Source organism: Bidens hawaiensis, unplaced genomic scaffold, assembly GCF_021521415.1.
Source record: "Bidens hawaiensis isolate Kalapana, Puna unplaced genomic scaffold, B.hawaiensis_p1.1 tig00026006_1, whole genome shotgun sequence".
Classification (NCBI taxonomy): Eukaryota; Viridiplantae; Streptophyta; class Magnoliopsida; order Asterales; family Asteraceae; genus Bidens; species Bidens hawaiensis.
In genome coordinates, this window is record NW_027494185.1 from 278701 (window position 1) to 289170 (window position 10470).

Consider the following 10470-nt stretch of genomic DNA (forward strand, 5'->3'; position numbering starts at 1 on the left):
GATAGGACGAGCTAAACTTGGCCATGTGCATGGTTATAACAACCTGGCCAGCTGTCCTCCTTCTATTGGCTGTTGGGTCACGTGCTCTCAAAAAAGGATCTTGGTAAATCTTCTAGAAGGGAGTTGGTTAATTACAGCTGTCCTATGACGTTGCCTTCTGGCCATCCTTGCAAGTGGAAACAGTACCCTGCGGATGACTTCTGAGTGCGTCAAGATCCTCCCGCACATGGTCTTTAGGATATATTGTTGCTCTTCCTTTGTCTTGAGTTATGCGGGTGATTTATATGTCTCGCGGATATATGAGGGAGTCCCCTCTTACCTGCGGGTGGTGTTTAGGGGTATTTGGGTCTCTCTGGTACCCTACCTCTATACTTTTCCTTGTCATTCAATGTTATTTTGGATTTTTAAACATGGTTGCAGATAAAATAAAGGAAAATCACAAGAATATACAAGTTTACATGTAAAATTAGTGTCAACTGTGGTTTCGTCTATTTGGTTTATCTAAATCTACGGTTTTAGTCAAATAGTTTCACGTACATTTGCGATTTTCGTCCATGTGGCTTCATTGCACTTGCAGTTAAACCTGAATTCACTAATCCTGTTAAGTCTGGTCGTTAAACCTATCAGTGTGCCCTTCATGTGAGGGGCAGTTTTGTCATTTTTTTCCTCAAATACAATCCAGCCCCTCAGGTGAGCTTCCTAATTAGGACTGTGGTTTATTTGAGAGAAAAAAAGACAAAGCCGCGTCACGTGAGGGGCACACTGATGGGTTTTACGAACAGACTTAACGAGGTTAATGAATTCGTGTTTAATTGTAAGTGAAATGAAACCTTAGAGACGAAAATCACAAATTTGAAACTATTTAACTAAAATCGCAGATTTAGACAAACAATGGGAACGAAAACCATTGTTTACTCATAAAATTAACAAAATAGATATTGAATTCAAGCCGCGTTTATAATAAACAAATACAAACCGGCACATTTGGACAATACAAAATGGAAGCTAAGGTAGCTAGTTTTCAACCAGTGTTTTAAAAACCGGTTGAACCGGTTAAATCGGATTTCGCACAATAGGCCGGTATTTTGAGTCCGGTATTTTGGCCGGTTTTCTAGAACAACGTACCAGCGGTTTTTGTCTAAAATACCAATTTTTACCGGAAAACCGGTTTTATGTCTGAGAAGTTTTTTATATTTGCGGCACATATTTTTTCAAAATTACTTTTAACCCAACAATTAACATTCACACGTGTAAACTTTATGACTATTTTTTAAAAAAACTGAATACTTTTGCATTATTTTTTTAACATGGATTAACTTTTGATTATTTTTTGTTATGGACACATTTACTTTTAGGTTATTTTTGAATTAAGTTACATTTATAAGAAATTAAAAGGTAAACTATTTAACCGGTTGAAACTTCCGGTATAACCCGGTTTAACCAATTGTACCATTTTTTAGCCTAATCCAATACAAGTAAAATACCGGTTTTTAAAACATTGGTTTCAATAGACATAAAAAACCTAATGGGTTCTATAAAAACAACCAATAAAAATAACACATGTGTAAACCATGGGTAAATATTATTCTTAGCCGATCATCAAGTGAAGGCTAGGCTTCAAGCGGTTGCAAAAAGTAAAAGCTAAACTTGAGTCAGCAATAAAAAATTACCGTTCTTTATACGTATATTAAATTTCTTTGAACGACAACTCATATACCCATATTTTCTTTATATACAAAGTACTTTTTTGAATGGCGACAAGGTAATGTTTGTTTTATCGATATCAAAGAAAAGATCAATTTGTGTATCTTCACGACTATAATTTATGTGTCTATAAATTCTAAAATATCATAAAATTCAATTTGAGGCGGCTGACAAAGATACACGAGGAGATAACCCAATTTCCTAATTAACTATGGCTGATCTGTTCTTGAAGCAAGCAAAGCAATACTGGAAGACACGACCAAGCTATCCACAACAACTCTTTGATTTCATCGCCTCCAAGACCCCCACCCACGACGTCGTTTGGGACGTCGGCACTGGCAGCGGTCAGGCCGCCACCTCCGTAAGTTATTCAATCAAAACCACCTCACCGCCGTTAATTTCTAATTCTCTCACTTTTGGTTAGATCCGTACAAATAAAATTAACCTACTAAACATATAAATAATTAATATAATTTATATTACAGTTTTGAAATGAAGTAATTTTGTTATAGAAAATAAATTAATATAGTTATAACTTATAACTACTATAGTTCAAAAATAAACACACCCGCATTAATTCAATTTTGTATTGATCCAAGCACCTTACTCTATCAGAGCTTTGGATCAAATATAAATAAAATTAACATGTTAAATTTGAGAATCAAGTGGTGCAATTATATATACAACATAGTGTAGTACGATGTAATTACACACTATTTGTAAATATAATTATACTACTTGATTCTCACCATTATGAAACTTTCCCCACTCTATCACATGAAACTTTCCCCACTCTATCACAAAGTATTCTATGCAATTATTAATAATTTGGATTACTAAAACTCCACCTATTTATCCCCAGCACAATACCATATTAAAACGAGAGTATAAATCGAATAGCGTATTGATTTTCTCACCTTGACATCGGTGGGTCCCAGTATAAAAAATGACAAAAATAACTGAAACCGAATGGTACCAAAACTGTAAAAAGATGGAAAACGAACATAGTTTGGTACGGTACAGGTGCTGAACCGGTATCGTACCAAAAGTTAGAGAAACCCAACCCGAGTGAATTTATAATCGAATACGGTACCAAATTTTTCAGTTCGGTACCAATGCGTACATTTATCATTGAAAATACCAAAACCAAAAACATGAAAAACGAATGACACTAGCTCATGTTGACTGTTGAGTCGAGTATGGCACTATATAGTATTCGGTTAAATAAAATGCTCATCCCTATTTATTTACAAGCAACTGAATTTTGTGATCTATTGTGCGTGCTCCTCATAGCTTTCGAGCATATTCAAAACCGTAATTGGCACCGATACAAGCAAATCGCAACTAGATTTCGCTCCAAAGCTCCCGAATGTTCGTTACGAATGTACTTCCGCCAATATTTCAAGGTCTGAGCTAGAAGAAAAGATCGGGACAGAATCAAGTGTCGATTTGGTTACAGTAGCCCAAGCGCTCCATTGGTTTGATAACGACGCCTTCTACAATCAAGTCAAATGGATACTGAAGAAACCGAACGGTGTAATCGCAGCATGGTGCTACACTATTCCAAAAATAGACGACCAGTTCGATCCTGTGTTCCAAAAATTTTACTCGGAATCTAAACCTTATTGGGAACCAGAACGCGGATTGGTGGATGACAAGTATACCAGTGTCAAATTTCCTTTTGAACCGGTGGATGGATGTGATAACCCTGGCCCGTTTGAGTTTGAAACAAAGCAGGTGATGAATTTGAATGAGTTCTGTACGTATATTAGGTCGTGGTCAGCGTACCAAACAGCTAAAGAGAAGGGTGTGGAGTTGTTGAATGATGGTGTGATCGAGGAGTTTAGAAATGCTTGGAAAGAAGATGATAATGGCGAAAAGTGCCTCACGTATCCGGTTTATTTAAGGATTGGGAAAGTTGGATGAACAGGGCATGTGTTAAATTTGTAATATGAACCATAATTAGTGAAGGGTGATTGCTGTGTGTACCAACAATCAGCTTCTTTTCATATCGTTAACGATGAATAAAACATGGAACATGGTATGATAGTAGTCATTATATATGTGTAATTGCAAGAGTGTAATGATTTTGTAACTTTTGGGCTTTAAACAATAAATAATAAACACAATGTGCAATTTGCTGAATGATTTGATCAAATAACGAGTATAAATACATCTTGCTTGGATAACTGCTTGCTTTGCATATGTATGCCTTGTCCTGTGTTGTGTGTGGAAGATTATTTGATCACATATCATCCTTATTATCTAAATATCGAATGTCACACTAGTTCCAGTTAGATTTTCTTTACGAAGTTTCTAATTGCATACTTAGCTTTTTATAGACCATGAAGATCATATATAAGTATGATTTATGGCAAAACCACTTGATTTTGTCTTTGATATTTTATTCATAGTTCAGGTTCATGGTAATGCTAATTTTTATGAGTTTAATGATTCGGTAATCTTATATGAGGTTATAGCCGAAGTAATAATCCAGCAACACACACATCCTAGGAACATGAAAGTGAAGTACTTTTGCATTCATGCAATCATACATGTTTCCATCTCTATAGCTATGTTTTTGACGGGGCGCCTCCAGATCTGTAGAAACAAAAGCTTGCAAAAAGGTAATTTGATTTTAATTTCACGCCCATATATTTAAAAAAGAAGTATAGTTTAGGTATAAGGTTTAAATGGTTTTTTCGTTCTTGACAGTGCTCTAACTCTCCACTCAATTATCCCTTTTCACTTGCTGTATTTTGGTAACTATGTATGTTCAGTTGTTTGGCAGTACCTAGCATGGATGCAAATAGGATTTCTAATCTTTAGTTAACAATAATGACATCTTTTTTTGTTTCAGTTAGATCAATTTTAGATGTGAACACTCAGTTGGATCTTATTTTGAGCTAAAATGATCTATGTATCCATAATCTGTTGATTCAAATTACTATTATCATTGCACTTGGTCCATGATTTTCACAAGACCAATGAAGTTGTGGAGGGAAGCAAAAAGTAGTAACTATGTGTTTTATCGTTTAACGTTTATAAGTTCTCCCATTTTATAAAGAAATTAGAGACTCCATTTATATTACTTGTAATGTAAGCTAATTGAAGATAAAAATCAGTATGTCTCATACATCTAAGTTAATATTTATTTGTTACACTTTTATAAAAATCACAATCGAAGTTTTATATAATTTACTATAAAACGATTACAATAAAGTGGCAGGCAAACGGGCAACAAGCTGCGCCGCAACCCCCTTTTGAACAGCCGGGACGATTATTGGCAAATGTTCACCTTCTGAAATATAAATGTACAAAGAAATCCAAGTTAAAACAATTAAAAAAAATGCCATGATTCATCTGAAAATGAACTGCTTACCATTTGGGTGGTGAAAAGTAGCTTAGGCGTGTTTTGGTAGAGGATTGGAGGCATCCGGAAGTGGGCTGATGGTGAAGTAAGTTTGCAGGAAAGTAGTAAAGAGAATAGCAGTAGCCACCAGCAAAGCCACCATCTTCCATGGACTACTAAAGTACAATGAAACCAGCTCCCCCGCCCAAGTCTTAAACTTTCTATTGCAGTGCTCCTCGATCCCTTGCCGGAGCTGATTAAGCATGTAAAGATTATTCTCTGGCGCTTCAATCTCATTGTACATCTTCACCACTTCTTCATCACTACAAAGACTATGTCGCAATATGTTTTTTCTCTTCAACTCTGTCACATCTTCACGCTGAATAACCAACGATTTCATTACTCGAATGTAGGTCGAAATCCTAAAGTCGTTGGGGTTATGCGCACACATCTCATACGCGATCATGTTCATGTATATAGCTTTGCTATTTGAGGAGACTGCTCTACCCGCAAGCTCAAGCTCACCATAGCAACAATGTGACACAAATTTAATGTCGTCGTAGTTGGAAGATCGTTTCAAGAAAATCCCTTTGGCTTTGAGTTCCGTTATTGAAGCAAACGGTCCATTTGGCTGTACATTATCATTTTCTTTTGAACTGATCGCAAAACTCCCTCCACTCCACAGGCTATAAATAGTGGAACTGAAAGAGGCCGAAATTGAAATGAAATAAGACCTGTAAAACTCGAGAAGATGAAGTGGTCGTCTAGTACTGGTTCCGAGCACCTTATCATCCCTCCTAATGATCACCTCCCCATAGTTTAAGTAGTTAAAGAATCCGTTTAGAAGATTTTCACCTTTATCGTTGAATCTCATATCCAACAAGACTTCGAGTACCAAAAACGGGATTTGGTTCTCTAGCAAGAAAATGTCACGGGTTACCTTAGCTACCCCTAATGCACCCAAATGCTCGTTACCTATCAACTTCAATTGGTTTGTAACCGATATGCACTCTATGAAGAACAAAACAAAGCAAGCGTCGAGCAACATCATCCGAGTAAACTCCTCATCGTTGTAACCATCTGTAGAGCCATCGATATAGCACTTTCTGGCATCATCAACCACCTCAGACACCTTGTTGTATAAGTAACCAATGGTTTTACGGCAGCCCGCACGGAACTCTTCTAGGGTTATGTGCTTGTAGTTCTCGGCTTGGGCGAGTTCGGGTTGGTTATGGTGGTACGGGCCAAGTGCAACGACTGCGGGTGTTAGAAAATAATAACAAAGAACATATGATATCAAAGGGGATCAATTATTTCATCATTCCCAAATATAAGAGATTCTGGCAAACCTTGTTTACAAGGAATTCTTGACCGTTGGAAGCACAATTCACGGGATACTTTTTCATCTTTCCATTTGGTGCACCTTTTTCCTTGTAAAGGCAAATCAAGACATAGTTTTTAAATTGTTATCTAATTCTCTTTGTATACACATAGAAACTCAATAATATAAAAGTGTCTTCAATTCATTTTCTTCTCCTTAGTCTTATGATTATCATAACTATTATGGTATCAGAGCAATATTAGCGATCATAGGATCTTGCTGCTCGTCATATACCTCGGTGCCAAAATAAACCAACCAATCAAACCGTGTACAAGTTTCCATGTCTGACTCAGGCGGTAACTTGTCACGTGACCTCAAAAACCTTACAACCCAAATAGCAATGGCCGAACCAGGCTCTGAAACCACCATAAAACCACAAAACCACAAACATAAATGGAAGGTAGCAGCCACTGTTGGCGGCTCTAAGCCACCATAAACGACGGCGACCAACGAAACATCGGTGAGAGACATAGATTTGGCTTAATCGGTGAAAGACACAACAACATCGACATCGGCGACCAGCTTGAGGAATCAATTGATCAGTTCACCACCGCAGATGGGTTAAGCGGCGATAATGGAGGTAACAGGTTTGAGGTTATTACTTCAAACCCTTGCATTTGTGATCATAAATTTATTAACCCTCAAGTTCTAGATATTTTAAATAAACCCCATATAGAATCTCTCAGCTTTAATAGTAATCCAAAAGAATCTGATTTCTGCGATACCGGCCAAAATTTGGAATTATTTAACTCGAAAAATTCTCAAGTTTACAAAAAGAACTTAAACAAAACTGTCGGAGAGGTGAATATGGCCTATACGCGTGAAAAATTAGATAAATCATGGATTTTTGATTGTGGTGCTACCGACACCATGACATTTGAATTATCCGACATTATTTCAAAGTCTAAACCTAAAATTGATCACATAAAAACCGCCAATGGGGGAATAGTTCCTGTTATGGGAGGAGGTACTATTGAAATATCGCCCACATTAAAACTTTCAAATTGTCTTTACGTTCCTTCATTGTCACATAAATTGTTATCCATTAATCATGTGACAAAAGAATTAAATTGCACAGTTTTAATGTATCCAACCTTCTGTATCTTACAAGATATCAGGACGGGATCGGTTATTGGGCGTGGCACTGAACGCCATGGGTTGTATTATGTGGAAGAAGTGACTCACCATGGTACTGTAATGTTAGCCCATGGTACAATAAATAGAGAAGCTTGGTTATGGCATAGGAGACTTGGACATCCTTCTATCGGTTATTTGCATATTCTATTTCCAAAATTATTTCCTTGTAATGGAACATTAAATTGTGAAACTTGTATCATGGCAAAAAACCATAGACATACCTTTAAACCAAATGAAACAAGAGTTGGTTTACCTTTTTCACTTATCCATTCAGACGTTTGGGGACCCGCAAAAGTCGTTGGGGGGCAACACTTTCGTTTTTTTGTTTCATTTATTGATGATTGCACTCGTATGACATGGATCTATTTTTTAAAAAATAAATCTGAAGTTTTTGATAAGTTTACTGCGTTTTACACCATGATACAAACACAATTCAAAACTAATATCCAAGTTCTTCGGTCCGATAATAGGGGGGGAGTTCGTTAACGATTATATGAAACAATTTTGCGAAACAAAAGGGATTATTCACCAAAGATCATGCTCCTACACTCCCGAACAAAACGGCACCGTCGAACGGAAAAATCGTATTTTACTAGAAATAACCCGAGCTCTTCTGATCGAATCCCAAGTTCCAAAATCCTTCTGGCCTGAGGCTCTTGCTACCGCTACATATCTTATCAACAGACTGCCAACAAAGGCCCTTGACCTGAAAACCCCCCTTCAAGCCCTTTCAGAATTCACTAAATTACCTCCACCCCTTACGCTTCAACCACGAATATTTGGGTGTTCGGTTTTTGTCGATATACCCAAAATAAATCGGAGCAAACTTGACCCATGTGCTGAGAAATGTGTTTTTGTAGGCTATGGGGTCAACCAAAAGGGGTACCGATGTTATAGCCCAACAAAACGTCACATATACACTACCATGAACTGTGACTTTCTTGAAACAAAGCCCTTTTATATCTCCCAGCCCCAGTTGTGATGGGGAGAAAGAACATGACACATTGAGTTGGTTAAAATGGGTTCCAAAATGGACCCCATCATCTGAAGAAGCTAATCATAGTGACCAAGATGAGTCACCAGCTTCACAGCAACCTGATGAGCCTTCAACTAGTGTTCCTGATCCATGTGCTCCCGACCTTACATCTGGAGTAAATAATTCTCAAACACCTGAAAATATAACCCACGAAGATATAACTCACGAAAATGTTAATGCAATACAAGAACCGGTGCAGAAGGAACAAGTACCTATATCTAACAATCATGATGTAGAAGAAGAACAAACAATGCAAGAACCGGTGCAGGAGGAACAAGTACCTATACATGAAGTAACAAGACAAGAAACTGTCGCGAAATATGTCCTCCCACCAAGAGTCAACAGAGGAATACCTGCAAAAAGATACTCCCCAAAAAAACAATCCAAATCCTCCAAATACCCCATAGCAAACATAGCCGAAGCAAACCTATCTAAAGAAGCCAAAGCTTTTAACGCTTCTTTATACGCTGAGCAAATTCCGAACTCTGTAGAAAAAGCCTTAAAATCCAAGAATTGGAAGGATGCTATGGAAACAGAGATGAAGGCACTGATAAAAAATAATACATGGGAAAAATGTAATCATCCACTAGGGAAGAAACCAGTAGGATGTCGATGGGTCTTCACTATTAAACACAAACCAGATGGAACTATTGAAAGATACAAAGCACGGTTGGTGGCTAAAGGGTATACCCAAACGTACGGGATTGACTACCAAGAGACCTTTTCTCCCGTAGCAAAGATTAACACAATTAGGGTTCTTTTCTCAATCGCTGCAAACAAAGGATGACCTCTTCATCAATTTGATGTCAAGAATGCCTTCCTCCATGGAGAATTGAAAGAAGAAGTATATATGGAAGCTCCACCTGGATTCTCAGATGATTTCAAAGCAAATGAGATATGTCGACTGAAAAAAACTATCTATGGGCTTAAACAATCTCCCAGAGCCTGGTTCGGCAGGTTTACTTTAGCAATGAAAAAATATGAATTTCGACAAAGCAACTCCGATCAAACACTCTTCCTTAAAAACAGAGGTAACCTTGTGACTGTTTAATTATATATGTTGATGATATGATAATTACAGGAAACGATGACGAAGAAATGAAAAGGTTGAAAGAAAATCTGTTCAGCGAATTCAAAATGAAGGACCTAGGAAGGCTCAAGTACTTTCTTGGAATTGAAGTACTAAGATCAAAAAGAGGTATTTTTATATGTCAAAAAAAATATATTCTTGACCTCCTTGCTGAAACAGGAATGATCGACTGCAAGCCGGCCGACACACCAATAATGGTTAATCATAAACTCCATATGGAAGAAAAAGGAAAGTTAGCAAACAAAGAAAGATACCAACGCTTGGTAGGAAAGTTAATATACCTCTCGCATACACGTCCAGACATTGCGTATGCAATAGGGGTAGTTAGCAAGTTTATGCATCAACCACAAGAAATCCACATGGAAGCAGTATTGAGAATTATTAGATATCTCAAAGGAACAACAGGACATGGAGTGCTCTATCAACCAAATAAACACCTAGAAATTCATTTATATACAGATGCAGACTAAGCAGGAGATAAAGATGATGGAAGATCAACAGCAGGATACTTCACTCTAGTAGGTGGAAATCTTGTCACATGGCGAAGCAAAAAACAGAAGGTGGTAGCTTTATAGAGTGCTGAAGCAGAATTTCGAGGGATTGCACGGGGCATAACAGAAGTTTTGTGGATACGTAAACTTATGACAGAAATTGGCTTCCACCAAACCAAAGCCAGTAAGATTATGTGCAACAACAAGGCTGCTATACAAATTTCAAAAAATCCGGTTCAACATGATCGAACAAAGCATGTAGAGGTTGATAGGAACATC

The 10470-nt window shown here is 37.4% G+C and overlaps 2 protein-coding genes across 2 annotated transcripts; one reads left to right on the top strand and one right to left on the bottom strand.

Moving 5' to 3' along the window:
• The first annotated feature begins 1914 nt into the window (after positions 1-1914).
• LOC143572764 (uncharacterized) lies at positions 1915-3799 on the top strand. Its single transcript, XM_077057828.1, has 2 exons — positions 1915-2065; positions 2998-3799. The coding sequence occupies exons 1-2, from the start codon at positions 1916-1918 to the stop codon at positions 3628-3630; spliced, it is 783 nt and encodes a 260-aa protein (XP_076913943.1). The 5' UTR covers position 1915; the 3' UTR covers positions 3631-3799.
• A 1205-nt stretch (positions 3800-5004) lies between these two features.
• On the bottom strand, positions 5005-6908 carry LOC143572763 (UPF0481 protein At3g47200-like). The gene is made up of 3 exons (XM_077057827.1): positions 6672-6908; positions 6406-6486; positions 5005-6320 (listed from the first exon to the last, which is right to left on the bottom strand). Exons 1-3 carry the CDS (start codon positions 6906-6908, stop codon positions 5109-5111), a joined length of 1530 nt encoding a protein of 509 aa, XP_076913942.1. The 3' UTR covers positions 5005-5108.
• Between the last annotated feature and the right edge of the window lie 3562 nt (positions 6909-10470).